A 22,244-nucleotide genomic window follows, 5' to 3' on the forward strand; every position below is an offset into this window, starting at 1 on the left:
GCAGTAGATGGTGTCTGGAGATACAGAGCATAAGTAGCTCATAAGCTCTCCTACGAGGAGCCTGAAATAAAATAGACAAACACGTGTTGTTGTTGTCCAGTTGCTAAGGGTCCAACTCTGTGACCCTGTGGACTGTAGCCTGCCAGGATCCTCTGTCCATGGGATTCTACAGACAAGCACAATGGAGTGGGTTGTCATTTACTTTTTCAGGGGATCTTCCCAACCAGGGATCGAACTTGTGTCTCCTACATTGGCAGGTGGATTCTTTACTGCTGTGTGCCAGGAAAGCCCCATGGACAAGCATACTTAAGTATTAAACCCTTTTCCTGCCACCAGCCATTGAAAGGTCTGGTCTAATTCATGAGAAAGAAGCAAAATTTCTGATGTCCAGAGGAAGCATTTAATATCTCCTCTTTCCAAATAACCTGAGCAACATGTTAGTATCCTAAGTAAGAAACATATTTTTTAAAAGTTGGTAATATTTTTGCTTCTCAAATTAGCTTTTGCATCTGTTCAAGTTCTGAAGGATCCAAAACTAACCCTAATTGTAAGAGATTTTTTTGTTGTTGTTGAAATTAATCCTGAAAACAGGAGGGAAAAAAAAAAGAACCTAGCAAAAGCTTTCCAAAATACCCATGTGTCCCTTGAACATAATTCAAGGATTTGGTTTCTATAGTAAATATTTTTATCTTATCTGAAGGTTGAAAGTCATATGTACATTTTCCCCAACTTTCTAGAAATAGCTTTTTCACATCAATCAAAGATCTTTCTTCCTCCCCAGAGTCCCACCCTTTTTCTTTTTTTAACCTTTATTTCCTCTCTCTGAGTGGGAGAAACAATGATTGTTTTTCTAGATATTTCTAGACTATTTTCCTCAGCTGTTCCTGAGACTATCTTGTTCTCATCCATTTATAGCTCTTAGATCATTATTCATTCTCGGAAAATATTTACTGTGTACCTGCCACTTACCAGGCACTGATTTAAAAAACAAAACAAAACAAAAGCTTGTCCTCCTTAAACTTCCTATTATGAAAAGAACTGTAATAAAGAATCACAAGCAATCACAGCAAGCAATGGAGATATACAGTTTATTAAGTTTCATGATAGGAGAAATTCACAGTGACGGAGGAACACATGCACATAGAAACAAGCCATCAGAACTTACTTTCAAAACAGAAAGGGACTCACAGACTTGGAGAACAAGCTTATGGTTGCCGGAGGAAAGAAGCGGGGAAAAGATAGTTCGGGGGGTTTGGGATAGACATGTACACTGCTATGTTTAAAATGGATAACCAACAAGGACCTACTGTATAGCACGCAGAACTCTGCTCAATGTCGTGTGGCGACCTGGATGGGAAAGGAGTTTGGGAGAGAATAGGTACATGGGCTTCCCTGGTGGCTCAGCTGGTAAAGAATCCAACTGCAATGTGGGAGACCTGGGTTCAATCCCTGGGTTGGGAAGATCCCCTGGAGAAGGGAAAGGCTACCCACTCCAGTATTGTGGCCTGGAGAATTCCATGGACTGTATAGTCCATGGGGTCACAAAGAGTCAGATACGACTGAGCGACTTTCACTTTCAGATACACGTGTATGTATGGCTGGGTCCCTTCATGTTCACCTAAAACTATCACAATATTGTTTGCTAATCAGCTATACTCCAATGCAAAATAAAAAGATATTAAAAAAAAAAGAAAAAGAAGTAAGCAGTCAAAGAAGACACCCTGGAGGAAGTGACATCTAAGTTCGCAGGGGGTTGGGTGGTGGCAGGGCACAGGGCAGCTCAGAGGTTAAGTGGACAGGCCTGACCTGTCAGTCTTGGTTCTGCTACATAATGGCTGCATGACTTTGGGCATGTCTCTGTTTCTTCTTATCTATGATAGCCTTGTTGTGTCGCTATCAGGCTGCTAGGAGGATTAAGTAAGTTGAATACTTGCAAGAGCTCAGAGCAGAGCACAGCTCACAGCAATTGCTCCATGAATGTCAGCAGCCTCTATCACTATTAGACTGAGGCCTGAAGGTAAGTAGTAAGAAGTAAGCTGGAAAAAGGGGACAGACAGTGGAGTTACTGAGGGAGCAGGACATGTGAGCCCTCTGTGGTGGGAGGGTTCATGGGTAATACAGAAACTGAAAAGAAATTCCATCCCTCTAGGATTAGAGTGTAGGTAAAGGAGACTCAAAAGCCTGTGAGGCGGCTGAGGAGATGAGCGTGCATGTGTGCTCAATCACTCAGTTGTATCTGACTCTTTGCAACCCCATGGATTATAGCTCTCCAGGCTCTTCTGTCCATGGGATTTTACAGGCAAGAATACCGGAGTGGGTTGCCTTTACCTCCTCCAGGGGATCTTCCTGACCCAGGGATCAAACCCGCATCTCCTGTGTCTTCTGCATTGGCAGGCAGGTTCTTTACCATTGAGCAACCTGGGAAGCCCAAGAGGAGATCAGCAGGGGTGTAATTAAGGGCCTCATAAGTCATCTTAGGGATTTGCACTTTATCCTACAAGCAATGGGGAGCTAGAAAGGGTTTTTTGTGTTTTTTTTTTTTTTTTAAATTGTAGTTGCTTTACAATGTTGTGTTAGCTTCTCCTGTACACGTGCAAATCAGCTGTATGTATACACATATCCCCTCCCTACTGGATCTCCCTCCCCCACCCCTCCAGCCCACCCCTCTCGGTCACCACAGAGCACCAAGCTGAGCTCCCACCACCTATCTATCTTACACATAGCAGTGTATGTATATCAGTGCTGCTCTCCCAGTTTGTCCCGCACTCTCCTTTTCTCCTGCGTCCACAAGTCCAGTCTCCACGTCTGTGTCTCTATTCCTGCCCTGCAAATAGCTTCATCTGTACCATTTTTTTATATTCCACATATATGCTTTGATTTGCATTTTAGAAAGGCGGCTTCCTGTGTAGGGAAGATGGGGAGATGGGAGATGGGGAGATGACTTAGGAGACTGTTGTAGTCATCCCAGGAGAAGGCTGAGTCCGTCTGGAGACAAGCAGTGAGATGGAGACAGGATACAGTTGGACGGGCGTACGCTGACTTAACTTTTAGAAACTGAGTGGAGACTAGTGAGGTTCCCTGAGATAGGCTATGGAGAGGAGTGTGGAAAGATGGAGTCTAGTTCTTTTTGTATGTCTGTGTGTGTGTGGATAAACAAAACAAGATTTGTTCTCACAATGGAATATTACTCAGCAATATACAGGAATAACTACTGATGACCAATACACACTGTGACGTAGATGAACCTCAAAAACATTGTACTAAGCAAAAGCTAGACACAAATGACTGTTTATGCATGGCCCCATTAATATGAAGTGTACAGAAAAGGTAAATTTACACAGATGGAAGTAAATTAGTGGCTGCCTTGGCTGGATTTAGGGGTGGTGAGTGACTGCAAATAAGTACATGGCAACTTTTTGAGGGGATAGAAATGTTCTAAATCTGTATTGCTGTGATAGTTGCATTCCTCTATAAATCTACTAAAATAACTGAATTGTGTGTGTATTGAACTTATGTAATTACAATGGGTAGATTTTACAGGATACACATTGAACCTCAGCGAAGCTGTTAAAGAAAAAGATCATAGGTTTAGGGACCAGAGTATTGGGATGATTTAGAAACATTTTATTATTGGAACCGGGGGGAAATTGTGGTAGGTTAAAATCTGATGCCTATATTCAACTACATACCTGTGATGAACTGAATAATGTCCCCATGAAATCCAATTCTGGACACACTGAGTGTGAAGTGGGTGGAGACAGAAGAGTGGAGTGTATATGAGGTCCCTTGAATAGACAGATTCATAGAGACAGAATGTGGAATGCTGAGTCCCAGAGGCTGGGCAAAGGGGTAAGAGGGAGCCCAGGTTTCCTGGGTACAGAGTTTCTGTCTGGGATGATGGAAATGTTCTGGAGCTGGTCAGTAGTGACACAGCAATGGCATTATACTTCATATCACTGAACTGTACACTTCAAAAGGGTTAAAATGGTAACTTTTATGTTACATATATTTTACCACAATAATAAGATAACGCACATAGGCTTTTATTTCTGGAAACATTTAGAAGAAAGGTCACTGAAAAAAAGTATAAAGGCTGACTCCATTAAGGTCTCTAGAGCAGGAGATGACCAGCATCTACATTTTTGAAAAGAGGTATGCTTTCCATTGTGTATATGTACCACATCTTCTTTATCCATTCCTCTGTTATGGACATCTACTTTGCTTCCATGTCCTGGCTATTGTAAACAGTGCTGCAATGAACATTAGGGTGCTGTATCTTTTGTAATTATGGTTTACTCAGGATATATGCCCAGTGGTGGGATTGCTAGGTCATATGGTAGCTCCATTTTTAACTTTTTACTTTTTATCCCTATTTTTAGTCTTTTTAATTAGGATTGATGTATATACTCTACCATGTGTAAAATAGGAATTTATATTGGGAATCTGCTGTATAGCACACAGAGCTCAGCTCAGTATTCTGTGAAGACCTAGAGGGGTGGGATGGGGTGGTGCGAGGGAGTCCAAGAGGATGGGATATATATACACACATAGCTGATTCACTTTGTCGTATAGCAGAAACTAACACAACATTGTAAAGCAATTATGCTCAAATTAAAAAAATGATTTTAATCAAAGAACAACAAAACCAACAATCAGATAATCCCTCATATTTTTCCTCTTGGGAGAAAATTGCTTTAAAAAAGCCCCAAACTTGAACTGAGTATAAAGAAAAAGGGACACAAACCTCAAACTGCTTAAAAACAAAGAAGGAATTAGAATGTGGCTTAGTCATGTCAAATTCAAATTCTGCCCAAGGGAAACTGATGGAGGAAAACAGTTAAGGACTCACTGGAGATTATGGATAATGTCTGTCGTAATGTCTAAAGCCCCAAAGATAGAAACGATAAATGTTTCCTATGTTTTCCATGCAACAAAGTGGATAGTAAACTGGATGTTTTGCTAAAAGAAGAATATTTTGAATAGATGCTTTGTGTAACTAAGTCAGGGGTGGAGTGACAGAAAGGGCATTGAAATAAAAACATAAAAAGAGCCCTGGAGCAGCTTTTAAAATAACATACTTGAGCTTCATTGTTTGCTTGTTTATGTATTATTTGCTTGTAAGTGTTCCTAGAGGATATGTTCCCTAGAAACAACAGAAGTTTGTGATGACTTTAAGACTGTCAAATATACTTGATTACTGTTCCTCTGGGTTTATTTTTTACTGAGAAGATAATTTAACCAAAACATTAATCATGAGACTAGAGGTGAGCATAGAGAATTTGGTATTTCTCACATTTGTAAATGTCTTTCAAATACCCACATCACAACTGTTGTTAGCATTTCTTTAAAGGAATTATATTTCATTAGATGATAAAATCATTAGAATGTGCATGTCCCCAAGATGGTGCAGTTTTTGGAAACTAGCAGAATTTTAATAAACTTCAGTTAAACGAACCATACCCATCAGCAAGAATTTAAATAATACTCATTGTGCAGACTTCCATGAAAACGGCAGGCAAGACTATGCAAGTGTGAGACTTGGCCTCTGCCCTTAAATGTGAGTCTGTATATCTCTGAAACCAAGGGACTCTCTGTTATCCTTTGGTGTATTTATAATGATTTTCTATCAGAACCCAAAGATATTCTGCATGGGAAGATTCATATTCTGATAAGGAAAGGAAAGCTATAAAGAGCATCAGGGTCAGTTTAACAAACAGAGGCACTTCAGGAATGGCAAATGACTAAAGCTTGGCTTTTTCTTGGTCGTGGTCCTGAAAAGGTAGACTAAGAAGAAAGAAAAAAAAAAAAATGAATGCCTTTTGTTTCCAGTGCCTGTCTAGGCTCTTTTCAGTGCCCAGCTGGGATTGGCAGGACCTTCCTCCAAAAGCAGTAATGAAAACCAGACCTCCTGGGACCTGCTTGAAGCATAAAGGAGCTCAAAGTCAAGGCCAGAAAACAGCTGGGGTGGGTGGAAGTCAGCTTGGGGGTATGGTGATGGATCACATTGATGGGCTGCTTCTTTCAGACAGTGGTCTTCCTCGTTTCAGCTCCCAATCTTTGGTCACTTTATCTTTGCACTGTGGCCAAGAAAGATATGAATACTTACTTAAGGCCATCACTTTTCCTGGGCCATTGCTATCGTGCTTAACAAAATGAGGAGCCATCTTGTTTCCTTTTCCTAATGAAGAAACTCTCAGCTAAGATGACTTAACATGGATTTGATTTCAAAATACACCTAGCTCTTTCCTCGTTCAGATTACCTCCTGGCATTACCTTATTGCTGCGTTCAATCCCAACATAATCGGCCTCTTCTGGAATGATCACAAAGAGCTCAGCTTCGTAGGCACCTTCCCCTTCATTTCTCGCATTGATTATGAGCATAATGTGGTTTTCATCTCCAATGATGACCTGGTGCTTATCTCTAAAAATGCAGTTTAAAAAGAATCATTAGGTATGATATATCTTTGGATGCATGGATGTTTTATTTAAGGACTTAGAGGAAGATGTGAACATGCAAGACTGAGAAAAAAACAAGATTCATTGACATGAGGCGGTGATCAGAAGAATTAAAACTGTCTGGATGGGAAGGGTAGGAAAACACCCCAGGGTAAATGTTTAACCACCAGTTCTCCAAACTAGTGGTTACTGGTGGAGGGGGGAGGGGCAATACTGAGGTCAGGGAGTGGGAGACACACACTACTGGCTAAATTAGGCTCAAGGATTGTGTTGTACAATGTGGGGTATGTAGCCTGTAGTTTGTAATCACTATAAATGGAAAGTAACCTTTAAAACCTGTATAATAAATAAGTAAACAACCAGTTCTCAAAAAATAAAAATTAAAACTACGACCTACAGCATTTGCTGATTGCAGTGGTATAAATCCTCTCATTGTCATCAATTTTCAGCTACCCACATACTTAACAGTCTGCCAGCAAAAACTGAAAATTTCAAGATTCGGCTCACGAGCCAGAAGGAGGGAGCTTCAGCCCATCCATGAAAACCTCCCATAGGAGGAAGACAGACAGCAGGAAGAGAAGGAGAGAGGTGATTTAGAAAGTACGAGGAGGAGGCGTGGGCAACATAAAGGGGAACCTAAGAGGGAAGAAGAAGGCAGACAAAAGATCTCAAACAACTACTGGAAGATTGGGGGGTATTTTGAAGAAATTTAATTCCCTCCAAACTTCTAATCGAACCAGCATTTGGAAAAGCCTACTTTTGACCCTTAATCGAAGATATTGCTTTGGACACTCGCTAAATTATGAAATTTGGAAAAGGTCCCAATGAGCGGTTACCAAGAAGATTCCACACTGGCAGTGAGATAGGTCCTGGGGCGGGTCTGGGTTGAAGGAGGTGGGGAGGAGCACACTTTTATTGGGTGCTCTTTGATTCCTATTTGATTTTGTGACATCTTCAGCTTTACTTCATCAAGTGCCACTAACATTTTTTTCTCCATCAAATCAAAACTGCTTTTGTTTTGACCATCTTAAAGATGCCTCTAAGTCACAGAGTGCTGCAGAAACGGGTTCAGCAAAGATGTGGATGGAACCGGCTTGTCTGAATCCTTTGTCCACAAGACAGAGGCAAATAAAGTTTCTTCCTATGCTTTTTCTGCCATAGGATATTTACCCCTCAGACCTATTTCTTCCCCTAATACAATGCAGTCAGAACCAGGGCTGGACTGCTGTGTCTCCATCACAAGCCACCGAGAAGTCCTTTGATTCTTTTTTTTCTAATGAAATAGTTTGTAATTTATTCTTTAGACTATTCCAATAGTACATTTCTTGGATAAGAATGTTTTGTTTAAACTTTTTGATATAGGGAGTTTTCATGGTATTGTAACACAAAAAAGGATAAGATTCCATCTGATGACAAGTTGATATCTGTGACAAGCTAGTTTGCATACATACCCTGGTCATGGCTAAATAAGGTGAAAATTAAACAAGCCTTTACAAAGGGTATAGTATTCTAATGCCAGAGTTCAGAAAGTACTACCTTGTGTATTCTAATTGCCATTCCTTTTTAATTATTAGAAAGTATAACATTTAAATTTAATAAATTAAGATATTTTTACTGCAAGAAATAATCACATTATCTGTAATGTGCCCCTTGAATGCTTCTATGTGCCCCATGAATGCTTCTAAGTGAAAATGCAGTTTCTATTTCTTTGCTGTTTAGTCCCTAAGTCGTATCCAACTCTTTGTGATCCTGTGGACTGTGGCCCACCTGCTTCCTTTGTTTGTGGGATTTCCCAGGCAAGAATACTAGAGTGGGATTTCCCAGGCAAGAATACTAGAGTGGATTTCCATTTCCTTCTCCAGGGGCTCTTTTTGACCCAGGGATCTAACCAACATCTCCTGCATTGGCAGGCAGATTCTTTATCACTGAACCACCAGGGAAGCCATAAACTTTTAATTAAATATTTTAAGAAGTCTTAAATGATGAGTTATATGAATCAACTGGGGAAAACGCTAGAATTTTTGATAGTAAAGGTTTATTCAGAATTGAAACAATTTCACTTCCTATTAAAAAACATACTTTTGTGTGTGTGACATAAAAAAAACACTTTTAAGACAATTATTGATTCACATGCACTTATTAAATAACACTGAGATCCCATGTGCCCTTTCCTCAGTTGCCCCCAAAGGTAACATCTTTAAAACTATAATGAATCCTATTAACAGCATACGGCCATTTAAAAAAAAAAATGCATTTGTTTACTATTTACTTGGCTGTATTGGATTGAGTGGTAGAGAGCAGGACTTTTCATTGCCACACAGGGACTTTCTCATTGTGGTGCCCGGGTTTAGTTGCTCCACAGCATACGGGATCTTGCTTTCCCCACCGGGGATCGAGCCCATGTTCCCTGCACTGCAAGGTGGATTCTTAACTACTGGACCACCAGGGAAGTTCCAGGACACTGCCCTTTGATTGCTATTTGATTCTGTGACATCTTCAACTTTACTTCATTATGTGACATTAACATTTTTTTCCCAGTAAATCAAAATCACTTTTGTTTTGACCTGCCAATGTAGGGAGGGCTTCCCTGGTGGCTCAGATGGTAAAGACTCTACCTGTAATTCAGGACACCCAGGTTCAATCCCTGGGTCGGGAAGATCCCCTGGAGAAGGAAATGTCAACCCACTCCAGTATTCTTGCCTGGAGAATTCCATAGGCAGAGGAGCTTGGCAGGCTACAGCCCACAGGGTCACAGAGTCGGACACCACTGAGTGACTAACAATGGGTTCCCTGCATTGCAAGGTGGATTCTTTACCACTAAACCACCAGGGAAGTCCCAGGACACTGCCCTTGGATTCCTATTTGATTTGTGATATCTTCAGCTTTACTTCATTGAGTCACATTTTTTTTCCAGTAAATCAAAATTACTTTTGTTTTGACCATTTTAAAGATGCCTCTAAGTCATAGGGAGCTGCAAAAACAGGTTCAGCAAAGGTATCGATGGAACCAGCCTGTCTGAATCCTTTGCCCACAAGACGGAGGCAAATAAATATAACTGGAACCACCCAGAGATGAGTTAACTTTGAACAAAAACATTTCCCCCTACTTTTGCTGAAAGATGAAACAGCCCAGGCAATGTCTTAGGGTGTCTCACTTGACACCAATGACAAAGATACTGACCCAAACCATAGGCTAGCCCAAAGGGTAGCTGAGCTCAAGAATTTCAGGCAGCACATTTTGGGTAGTAGTTGGAAGTATATACTTTCTCCAGGGAAGCTTTAAATAAACACCTGTATTCCATTAGATAAAATGGACAAGTTTATTTATTTAAACTTACGGTCTAGCTGACAGCTTCAAGTCAGGAATGCACATGTTATCTTCTCCGCAGTCGACCAGGATGTGAGCCTGAGTTGTGCAAACATGTATCAGAAAGAATCTGACAAAACCCACATCCCATCCTTTTTTTGAAAATTATGAATGATCCCACAAGTTAAACCAAAGATTTCCTTGCATATCTGCTTGAGTCCACCCAGCTAGAAACTGTGTTTGGCAGTGACCTTCCCATATAGGTTAGTTTACTTAAGAGCTCGATTCCAATTCAATCTGAAATGTCTGTAAAGAATGCTACTCTGGCAGTGTTTTGAGGATTACAGGCTGTATTGCTTCTATTATAGTCACATTTTGAACAAATTAAATCTTGGTTGCACAAGGGGAAGGGCTTCCGAAAACACAGGGATGTGGTATTTCAAGAAACGTGTTCGGAAAATCTCCCAAATGTTATAAGCGTGTGTGCAGGAATGAAAACAAAACGGGATGGATTTTGTCTTAAGGTCATGGGAGCAGTGCCCAGGGCCCGACTGAGATTATACCATCCAAGATGGTCCAGGACCTACCTGTTCAGTAACAACATTGTCTCTGTAGTAGTTCAATATTGGTTTCACCTCCAGACCTTCTTGAAAAGTGGATTCATCCAAACTGTAATTCAAACTAATGTTGATTGGAGATAATTTGTCTCGGAATTCAGTCTCATCCTAGAGAAAATAATCACAAACTCAAGAAAGGCTCTGTAAAATGGCTGCAAGATGTTAGCTGCTGAAAGGCAGGCAACATTTGATTTCGCTCAATGCAAGTGAATGATGAAGTAATTACCACCCCAGCAGGCTTAGGCACATGCTGATGGATGTAGCACAGAAGAGCCAACTTCATGAATCTATGTTCAGAGATGGGGTCATTTAGAGCTGTGCCTTTGATGAAATACATACTTCCAGTGGCAATCTTTAGGTTCTCCAGGTCTTCAACAACTCACATGAATGGGTCAAATCACATAGTTAAAAGCTTATGTTTGTGCTCAGACATGTCTGACTCTTTGTGACCCCATGGACTGTAGCCCGCCAAGCTCCTCTGCCTATGGGATTTCCCATAGGAAATTTCATCTTTCCCATCTTTCCCAAGGAAAGGTTTCCATTTCCTTCTCCAGGGCATCTTCCCAACCCAGGGATGGAACCTGGGTCTCCTGCATTGTAGGCGGACTCTTTACCACTGAGCCACCACAGAAGCTCTATACATAAAAAACAGATGCACAGTAAAAGTCACTGAGAGTTTCATGAACTGGGATTTTTATTTTGATGAGGTCGGCAGAATTTATAAGCCCTCTTGTGCTCAGAGAAAGAAAACCTCTCGATTATCTTCCCTTCTCATCATTTCTTTAAAGTCCTCATTTGCATGAATTTCAAAACACCTTCAGAACATTTGAAGTTCCCTTAGAAAAGAACCAGAACTTTGCTGGGAGTGAGGGGGTAGCTCCAGCAATAAGGTCTGGGCACACAGAAGCTCCCAAACTGTGGAGTAGGCATGCCAGCCTTCAGATGCATGCCAGCATCAGTCCTAATGAGACACAGGGGTCGTGCTGGCTTTTCATTCCAGAATGTGTTTTTTAAAATTAACTTTTATTGGAGTATAGTTGTTTTACAATGTTGTGTTAGTTTCTGCTGTACAGCAAAGTGAATCAGCCATACATATACATAGACCCCTTCTTTTTGGATATCCTCATTTAGGTCACCAAAGAGCACTGAGTAAGGTTCCCGGAGCTATACAGTAGGTTCTCATTAGTCATCTACTTTATTTTTAAACTCTGCTTTCTGTGGGTTTTCCATTATTATGTCCCCTCAAAGAGAAGACCAACTGAAAAGAGTCTTTACCACCTTACCATTGGTAAGAAGATGAAATAACTGTATCATACACATTTTGGATTTTTAATTTAATAGAGGCTTAGGAGTTATTGTAAAAATACATTGCCTTACAATCTAAATGTCCATCGACAGAGGAATGGATAAAGAAGTGGATAAATGTGGTACATTTATACAATGGAATATTACTCAGCCATTAAAAAGAATGAAATAAGGCCATTTGCAGCAACATGGATGGACGTAGAGGTTGTCAAACTGAGTGAAGTTAAGTCAGAGGAGAAACATCGTATGACATCTCTTATAGGTGGAATCTAAAAAGAAATTATACAAATGAACTTACAAAACAGAAAGAGACTTGCAGACTTCGAGAAGGAACTAATAGTTGCCTGTACACACTACTATATTTAAAAATGGACAACCAACAAGGACCTACTATGTAGCACAAGGAACTCTGCTCAATGTTATGTGGAAGTCTGGATGGGAGGAGAGTTTGGGGGAGAATGGCTACATGTATAGATATGCCTGAGTCCCTTTGTTGTTCACCTGAGACCATCACAACATTGTTACACTCCAATATAAACTAAAAAGTTTTTTTAAAAAGAATGCATTGCTTTAAAAATATAATTATAACTTACATTCAATAAAGCCTGTGACTGCCTCACCCTTTTCCTGAGTTGGCTCAGAGATGCACCTTGATAAAATCTGGCCAAACATCCTCATGCAGGATAAAAGTTCAAATAAATTGTGTCTGACTTTCGTGTTTTAGGGAAGGGGAGGAAGAAATGAAAACCACCTGAGTTAGTATTAAGACTAAGAGTATATTCAAAACAAGAAGCAGCTTAGCAGAAATTAATGCAACATTATAAATCAACTACAATAAAAAATTAAAAGGAAAAAGAAAAAGAAGCAACTTAGGAAGTAACGGCAATATATTATTAGGTTGACTGAAGTCAGGCTCAACATAGGAGTGTGTGGTCCTCAAGTTTCCTCCGATCAAGTGAAAATAGGTGTGGGTCTATGAGAACCACTGCTGCTGCTGCTTAATCATTTCAGCTGTGTCCAACTCCGTGTGACCCTATGGACTGCAGCCTGCCCGGTTCCTCTGTCCATGGGATTCTCTGGGCAAGAGTACTAGAGTGGGTTGCCATGCCCTCCTCCAGGGGATCTTCTCTACCCAGGAACTGAACCCAGGTCTCCTGCATTGCAGGCAGATTCTTTACCATTGAGCCACCAGGGAAGCCCATGAGAACCACTGTGATGGTTTAAATGGACAAAAATGATTAGAGTTTTGATTTGAATGTGAGAGGCCAAAAAGGTTTGATTCTGAAACACTTACTCGAAGGTAAACGATAAAATCCTGGCACTGGAGGGATTTCTGCCCTTTTATCACGAGAGGGAAGACGAGATGTGACTGATGGTTATCAAGGAAGAGTGTACGTTTAATGGCTCCTTTTTGTTTCAGGGTGTCTAACTGCACCTCAGCGGTCAGGCCTAAAGGACAGAAAGACGTAAAGCAAATATAATCCAGAAAGGAAAAGTATTCAGTGAATGCAATGCTTTATCAGAGAGAATTCCCATTTCACCTTGCTTATTCAGGAAACATTTTTGCCATAGTTGGGATCACAAACAATACATGAGCTGTGTAGATTTGATAAAATACTCCCCAAACTTAAAAACTTGTTTTATGATGGTTTTACACAGTCATTTCCCCCCATAATTGTATCTGTTTTTATAGACAATACCAATTATTCAAGGAGTATTTAGGTAGAAGTTCCCATATATATAACAGAAATTTTTGTGTGAATAAAGAGCTCTTTGAGAGTTTCACGTGGTCTATGCAGTGAAGTGCTTGTGTTTAATTGCTCATCATATCCGACTCTTTGTGACCCTATGGACTGTAGCCTGCCAGGCTCCTTTGTCCATGGGATTTTCCAGGCAAGAATACTGGAGTGGGTTGCAATTTCCTCCTCCAGGGGATCTTCCTGACCCAGGAATCAAACCTGTACCTCCTGCATTGCAGGTGAATTCTTTACCCACTGAGCCATCGGGGAAGTCCACTTACTAGTGAATTTTCTTAATATGGTAGAGGAATAGAAAATGAAAATATGCTCACCTATTGTGTTTGCAATGTTCTGGCCTGCCACAGATGCACACACTTTTAAAGAAAAGCTAGAGAAAATAATAGTTAATAGTTTTCTGGTTAACAAACTTTTCAGTCTGAAGCAGCAATCTTTCTTTTCCTCACCCCAGATAAACAAATATGTTATTTTTCCTCTATACATCTGTTAGTACACACACAATTAAACAAATAAATATGCACATATTTATTATTTATTGATTGATATATATATATATATCTTACAAGTCTAATACAATTAAGAAAGGTGATATTATTACATAGGAAGGTAATACTTAGAAATATTACTAGAGGTCAACTAATTTAATCAGTGGATTCATTAATCAATTTCTTGCTGTCTTTATTCAAGAAAGACATATAAATATCTTCCATGTGCTAGGAAGTAAAGAATTGGGCAGAATAGTAAGGGGGCAGCTTAGTGATACAGCCTGGAGGTGACCCCAATTTGAGGAATCTGAAGGAATCTGGCATGTTTGGTGCATTAGAGCAGGACCAGAAAGCTGAAGAAAGTGAGGCTTGGTCGATCAGTAGGGAACAGGACTTTGAAAATCACATTAAAGAATTTGGATTAAGAGGTGCAAACTTGTAGGTAAAAAATAAGCTACCAGGACATATTGTACAACATGGGAAACATAGCCACTGTTTTATAATAACTATAAATGGAGTATAACCTTTAACAATTGTGAATCACTATACTGTATACCTGTAATTTATATAACATTATACATCTACTACACTTCAATTAAAAAAAAAAAAAAAGAATTTGGACTTAATTCAGAGAGGCATGGAGCATCACAGTACAATGAACCAGAATCCACTTTTCTTGGAAGCAGATGGGGACTCGGCAGTTACTTGCCAGGGCTGGGATATAATTTGAGACAGAGAGATACCAGAAGAGGAAGGGAAAAGAAAGAAAATGGGGAGAGGAGAATGGCTGTCTCAGGCTCTGTAGGCACAATGATACTGTGTGTAAGGACAATAAAGAGAGGATGGAGGGGACTTCCCTGGGGATCCAGTGGTTAAGGCTCTGTACTCCCAGTGCAGGGGGCCTCAGTTCAATCCCTGGTCGGGGAACTAAGATCCCGCATGCTGCCTGGCATGGCCAAAAAAAGAGAGAAGATAGATATGCAAGAGAGAGCATTATAGTTTTTCCTTGAATGTGCTTAAACCCAATCCGGGGAGGGGCCTGCTGTGGCTTATAGGACAGCCTGCACTTGGATCTGGCCATGGAGAGAATGAAGACTGGCCAGTGGTCTCTGCCTGCCTGTTGCTTGTGCTAAACTCCCTACAGAAAAATGTCAAGCTCTAAAAGCCAGCATTCACGAGGAGGCTTTTTCACATTTCTAAGGAAGTGAAAATACAAGAAAATACTTAAGTATGATTTAATGACAGCCTTAACATTGTTTATTAGTAAATACTATAGTATGATTTGAACATTTCTACAGAATCCAAAAGGAGTAAATAATCCCTCGTTGTGCTTTAATTATGTGTCAGCTTCCTGTGTCAAATATAATGAAGATGTGTCACATCTGGGATTCATCGAGCTCCTGTGACCTCAGTCAATGTCTCCCTTCAGGGTAAATAATTTGCCACATACCATTAAGCCAAACATTTCCCGAGACGTCTCTGCTATTTCAAGTGTTTGTACCACTTCCCCAGAGAAATCACAAATTCCAGCCCACTTCTACTTCAGTTGGAATTACTCAAGAAAGACGAATAGTGAATCACATCTTTAAATTTTGTAGCAGGTCTGGCTTTCAAAGCTGGAATTTTTTTGTGTCCAACTTTATTTGGAAGTACTTGGTTACGTGTTAAGATTGTACATTGGCTTTTTTTTCTGTTCATCCTTACACGAAACAAACAAAACTCATTAGCTTGCATAAGATAAATTCGTATTTGTAATAAAATGATCTATATGTAGATTGAAATAATTTTACATACAGTATTTTGTTTAACACAATTAAGAAACAGAAAAATTTTTGCAAAATTAAGTTATGAATGTGAACATTATCTCCTCTTTGGGAGAAGAATTTGATTGAGAAATGATGTTATCAGTTGAAGGGTTACTTTTGATTTACGAATTATGTGTGTGTGTGTTTGTGCGCGCGCTCAGCCGCATCCAACTCTTTTGCGACCCCGTGGACCAGAGCCTACTAAGTTCCTCTGTCCATGGGATTTACCAGGCAAGAGTACTGGAGCGGGTTGCCATTTCCTTCTCCAGGGAGTTTTCCCAACCCAGGGACTGACCCTGCGTCTCCGTGTCTCCTACATCACATTAGTGCCACTTGGGAAGCTCCGTGAGTGTTACTCTAAACTTAGTTCCCCCTATCTGTTACCTTTATATCATTAAGTGGATGATTTTAGCTTTTTCATACTGAATTATTGATAACAGCAGTCCAACCTACACATTTTGTTTACAGATGTTTTTAAGCCAAAAAAAAAGAGTTGCCAAGTTATAACTTGCACAGCACTCTGTTCTGACGGAAAAAGAAAACCTCACTGAAATATTCATTCTGAATTTAGAAAAATATTTCTCTTCTATATAAACACACACATGTACATCATGTGTATATTGTTTTTTGGCCATGCAGCATGTGGGATCTTAGTTCCCCGAACAGGGATCGAACTTGCATCCCCTGCAGTGGAAATGTATATAGTCTTAACCACTGGACTGCCAGGAAGTCCCCACCATGTTTTATGAAACAGATTATTAAGTACACTTACAGGTATTCATCTAATTACAATAAACACTTGAGTTGTTGGGGAAAGCTGTGAATGATTATTAAATTATAATTAAAAATTTAGACTGTTGGGCTATACTTCTGGTGCATCAGAAAGCAGGAAAGTATATCACAAATCCTCTAACACTAGTCCTAACCTGATGCAACAATGGTTGGAATAATTATACTGTGAAGTAATGGTGTTCATAGCCACGTATAGAGGAGGAAGAATGAAATAAATGTGAAACAGGACTTAAAAATACAAAGCACTTCAGTTTTCAATCAAGCTAATTCAATACTCTTTCAATGATAGCTAATAATAGATTTTACATAAAGTTAGGTGTAACTGAAAAGTTTTTTTCAAATTTGAAAAGGGGACAGTTTATGAACTTCTACATTTGTAAAATATTTTTTATTAATTTTAATTTTTCTCATTCAATAACAATTATATGAATATTTATAGGCTGGCTTTATTTTGTTTTCTAGTTTAGAAATGCAAGTAGCAGAAACTTTATAAACCTACATAGCTGTTTGAAAGGTATAGAAATTCTCATTGAGGGAAATGGAGAACTATTTCCCAGTTAGAGGTTGACTTAATAGTTTTAATATGTACAATATAAAATTATATCAAATACAGACAAAAACTACAGAAAAGAAAATCAACAAATACCTTTCAATCATTTTGGAAATACTGGACTAAATTCCTATAATAAATCTTAAAAAGTATTTGAGAAACACATTTGAGACTGAACCCGCAGTTAATTTCGCATCTTCTAACACTCTGAGCCACCCATTCAAAATTTTTTCATGTGAAAATGAAACATCTTTCAGAAAATGGATGCAACAGAACCAAACAAGTAACTGTTATTTGCCCACATAACAAATTGTATTTTATCTAAGTAATCTGATTTAATGCAACACGAGTTCATGAAAAAAAATTCTTGTTGAAAAGTAATATTCTTTCCACAAGACCAAACAGATCCTATGATCTGTTGAAAACACCAAAAACTTAAAAAGAAATTCAAAAACCAAAAAATCCCTAGAAAAGATAATCTAGTTCATAGGAAGATTTTACACCAGAGTGTGCCCTACACATATGCTTTAAAGAACTCAGTCTAGAAGTCCATTCAGTCATGAACGTGCAAACAGAGACATGGGGACACGTGCTCAAGTAGTCCTCATTCTTCCTTTCATATTCATTTCATCCAGGGTTCAGAGAGATGCTGGCTTTTTCACATATTTCCTCAGAGCAGGCTTTCATTATAATACTTTATGGTTTCATACCCTTTTAAATGTGCCCAGGGCATTTCCCAGTTACTTTCAGAAGCTCGTTGAGGGGAAGACAGTCCTCCCCAAATTGAGAGGTCCCAGCAAAGAAATTCTTCAAGGTCGTCCACACCCCTTATCCTCCACCCTTAAAGGCTCTGATTCCTGTATGAACCCCTGTCCAGAGGCCGTGAGCAACATGCTGAAACTGGCTGGGAATACATTCTATAACAGTGGTCCTCAACCTTTTTGGCACAAGGAATTGATTTCATGGAAGACAGTTTTTCCACGGAGCAGGGATTGGGGGAGATGGTTTCAGGATGATTCAAGGGCTTACATTTACTGTGAACTTTGAAGTGAAGTGAAGTGAACTCGCTCAGTCGTGTCCGAATATTTGCGACCCCGTGGACTGTAGCTGGCTAGGCTCCTCTGTCCATGGGATTCTCCAGGCAAGAATACTGGAGTGGGTTGCCATTTCCTTCTCCAGGGGATCTTCCCAACCCAGGGATCAAACCCTGGTCTCCCGCATGGCAGGCAGATGCCTTATCCTCTGAGCCACCAGGGAATTCCCTGTGAACTTTACTTCTAATCTAATGCTGACGCTAGTTTGACAGGAGGTACCGGTCCACAGTCTGGAGGTTGGGGACCCCTGTTCTAAGGGTCTAGACTGATGTGTTCTGCATTCTGACTTTCTCAGGAACTGACCATATCATCTGAGTTATGCCATGTCTTCTAGAAAATGGGGACAGATCTAAAACACTCCAAATATTTGTTGATTTTTTGGAGTGTGTGTGTGTGTTCAGTCGTGTCTGACTCTTTGCGACCCTGTACACTATAAACTGCCAGGCCCCTCTGTCCATGAGATTCTCCAGGCAAGAATACTGGAGTGGGTTGCCATTTCCTCCTAAAGGGGATCTTTCCAACCTGAGGATTGAACTCTCCAACCCAGAGATTGGGGCTTCCCTTATAGTTCAATCAGTAAAGAATCTGTCTACAATGCAGGAGACCCAGGTTCGACTCCTGGGTCGGGAAGATCCCCTGGAGGAGGAAACAGCAACCCACTCCAGTATTCTTGCCTGGAGAATCCCACAGACAGAGGAGCCTGGCGGGCTACAGTCCATGGAGGCATAAGAGTCGGACACAACTTTGTGACTAAACCACCAAACCACCCAGGGATCAAGATGTCTCTGGCATCTCCTCTGTTGCAAGTGGATTTTTTACCACTTGCGCCACCTGGGAAGCCCTGGATGTTGCACAGAACTTTAAAAAGCGGGTTTGTTGCCCCAGACTAGTGACTGTGTGAGAAGTGTGGAGCAATTGGAGATGTTTACTGGGTCCTACCCTGTGCAGATGGTAGGGGGTGAGGAACTATTGGAATCTATAGCAAAAGGGGTCTTACATGGTACCTGTATTTTAGAGACCAAAAAGTCATGATCCTTGGGAGGGGGAGTAGCTTTTTTGTTTTTTTTTTTGATTTCTTTTTTTTTTTTCTAATTTTATTTTATTTTTAAACTTTACATAATTGTATTAGTTTTGCCAAATATCAAAATGAATCCGCCACAGGTATACATGTGGATTTCTTGATCTCGGTTTGGACAGTGGTTTTGTCTGTGTTCCAATTTTGTTCTAATGTCAGAGGGTGAGTCAGGGTGATGGTATGGTTGAATTGTGTGGAGATGTTACCAATAGGATACCCCTGTGGGTGTCTGCCTTCAAAGCAGAGAGGTATGTTATAGCCTCTGTTAAATTGGTTATAACATGCCCAGGTTGTGGGTTTGATAAGTTGCCAGGAATGAGTTCTATACGTCCTTTTAAAATCTGGAGAAAGAAGGGTCCTACATAGTCGGGCCCAAAAGTTGTGGTTCTGGGGTCAAGCTGGGCAATTGCATAGGCTGAGACCCTGGGCCAAGCTTGTGTCTATATCAGAGAATATTACCCTAAAGCATTACCCAATAAGACAGACCTCTGACCCTGGAGGACCTACATACTGAGAAGCAAACTGGCAGTTCCTTGAGCTGTGTATGAAATCATAGCCCCCCAAATATAGGTGAGGACACAAAAATCTCTATAACATTTACCTTCCATCTCATTGTACATGTGAGGTTATAAAACTTACATCTGTCTTCAGCACAGAAAGTGAGTAATCTGACCCATTATTTAAAAAAAAAAAGACAATACGTATGTCTGGAAAGTGTTTATAAGCATATGCAAATCAAGATTTTTTTTATTATATTTTCAGTTTGTTTAATGTTGGTTTTAGTAGGCCAAGATTTTAAAAGAACTCCAAGATTCGCTTGGCTGGGAATTTTCTCAGGTTAGTTTTGTTTCTCATCTCATGTGGTGCCTGAAGGTGGAGACATACCCTTCATACAAGTCGACAGCGAAAGATCAGCATCGTGTCAGTTACTTTTTTTTTTAATAGACTAACTCCTGGCTACTCGGATGTGGTGCTTAGACTGGCAACATCAGCACCACTTTGGAGCACCTTCAGAAACATAGTCTCAGGTCCCGCGCCTGATTTATGGCCCCCGAAGTGCAGGTTCACGAGATTCCCAGGTGATCTGAGTTCACACAAGAGGGCAAGAAGCACTGTAGAAACTCACCAGGCCACAGGTGCCACTGATTCTGGAATCAGGCAGGTTTTGTTTTCCAGATTGATGATCACCGGCTGCAGGAGAAGTTGGGCCCCCACCGTCACAACCGGCCTCGCTCTGCAGGGAGAAGATGCACGGCTTTAACCAGTCCCACGAGCAGCAGGCAGAAGCCACTGCCAACATTCCCAGCCCCAGTGCCAAGAGTTCCCCTCACTGCGTGAACAGGTGGGCTCAGGATTCAACCAGCTACGTTCAGACACCTCTGGTTGCTCATTATGGAGCTGTGAGACCGTGGAGCAAAGCCGCATTCACGGACCCGCTCTGTCTATGGAGTGCTCACACTATTTTGGTGACATGGCTATGAAATACTTCCCTGGGATCTGCTAGTCTATCCACATTCACATCTGAATATGAAGAAATACATCCTCCTACAGTCACTTGTGTCACACCTGTAAGTACTTGAATTTTTATTTATTTGGAGGTGCCAGGTCTTAGTTGTGCCATGTGGGATCTAGTTCCCTGACCAGGGATTGAACCTGGGTTCCCTGTGTTGGTAGTATGGAGTCTTAGCCACGGGACCACCAGGGAAGTCCCTGCATAGGGACTTTTAAATGTTTTTTGCTTTGTTATTTTTTTACTTTTTAAAAAAATTTATTTACTTTTAATTGAAGGATAATGGCTTTAAAATATTGCATTGGTTTCTGCCATACATCAACATGAATCAAGCCATAGGTATATACATGTCCCCTCCCTCTTGAACCTCCCTCCCACCTCCCACCCCATCTCACCCCTCTAGGTTGTCACAGAGCATCAGTTTGAGCTCCCTGACTCATACAGCGAATTCCCTACGGCCTATTATACAGAGTGAAGTAAGTCAGATAAAAACAAGTATCGTATATAAACTCATGTATATGGACTCTAGAAAGACGGTACTGATGAACCTATTTGCAGGGGAGCAGTGGAGACGCATAGAGAATACACGTGTGGACACAGCGGGAAGGAGAAGGCGGGACACATGGAGAAAGTAATGTGCAAACATACACACCACATGTAAAATAGATGGCCAGTGGGGATTGTTAAATGTTGATTGGCAATGTTCTAGCCAAGCTTTGCAGATTGACCTAAACCCTTGAGGGTGGGTGGACTCATTCTGTGCTTCATATAGAGCAATGGTTCTCCAGTCCTGATTGCACAACAGAAGCAGCCAACAGCTTTAAAACAGAAACCAGACCCAGGCTCACCACAGAGCAATTGAATCAGAACCCCTGGGGGTCAAGGCCAGGCACCCGAATGTCAAACACACCCTCCAGGTGATTCTGTTGTGCAGCCGAGCTGGAGGAAAGGGACTAATACAGAATAAACTCAATTCCAACCACCTAGGTGAGGATAAACCAGACAAGAAAGTAAATCACTGGGAAAGGGAATGGGGCAAATTTTTAAAGCTTGGTGCCAAGACAGGAGAGCTGGGAGCCAGATCTCCAGATGACAATGTGAGATGATGCCATGCTGCTTAAGTTTTCCTCTGACAGGTGGTAGGGCTGGGCCATGGGGCAACGCGTTGTTTAGGGCACTGCTTTAAAGGATTTCATGATTACCATAATGGCGCCTAGTGGGAATTTTCCTAAACTCCTGTATACTATCTGTACACTGTTAGGTGATTTTTATTTTCAATATTGTGTGAGCTCCAGGCCTTGGAAAAGCAGGTTAAACAGGATTAGACACACAAGACAGAGTGTGATGTAGGTCTGATCCCTGGGAATGAACAAGGAAAGAAAAGGCAACCTGGGAAAGAAGCTCCAGCTGGGGCACTCGGGGAGGAGGGTCTTAAGCCAAAGTTGCCTGTTTGTGGAGCTCCAGGTGGGCCTGTTTGTATCCCTATTGTGTC

At 40.8% G+C, this 22,244-nt stretch overlaps 1 protein-coding gene across 1 annotated transcript in view; it reads right to left on the reverse strand.

The window, feature by feature from the left end:
• The window catches only part of ITGA8 (integrin, alpha 8), a 188,659-nt gene that overhangs the window by 75,248 nt on the left and 91,167 nt on the right, over nucleotides 1–22,244 (reverse strand). Inside the window, exons 15-20 of the mRNA XM_010859968.1 lie at nucleotides 20,369–20,476; nucleotides 13,756–13,811; nucleotides 12,979–13,133; nucleotides 10,350–10,487; nucleotides 9,794–9,861; nucleotides 6,274–6,421 (exon numbers count right to left, since the gene is read on the reverse strand). Coding sequence (XP_010858270.1) covers nucleotides 6,274–6,421; nucleotides 9,794–9,861; nucleotides 10,350–10,487; nucleotides 12,979–13,133; nucleotides 13,756–13,811; nucleotides 20,369–20,476 — 673 coding nt within the window. The remainder of the gene's footprint in view (nucleotides 1–6,273; nucleotides 6,422–9,793; nucleotides 9,862–10,349; nucleotides 10,488–12,978; nucleotides 13,134–13,755; nucleotides 13,812–20,368; nucleotides 20,477–22,244) is intronic.

This window comes from Bison bison, unplaced genomic scaffold, assembly GCF_000754665.1.
Source record: "Bison bison bison isolate TAMUID 2011002044 unplaced genomic scaffold, Bison_UMD1.0 scf7180017864461, whole genome shotgun sequence".
Classification (NCBI taxonomy): Eukaryota; Metazoa; Chordata; class Mammalia; order Artiodactyla; family Bovidae; genus Bison; species Bison bison.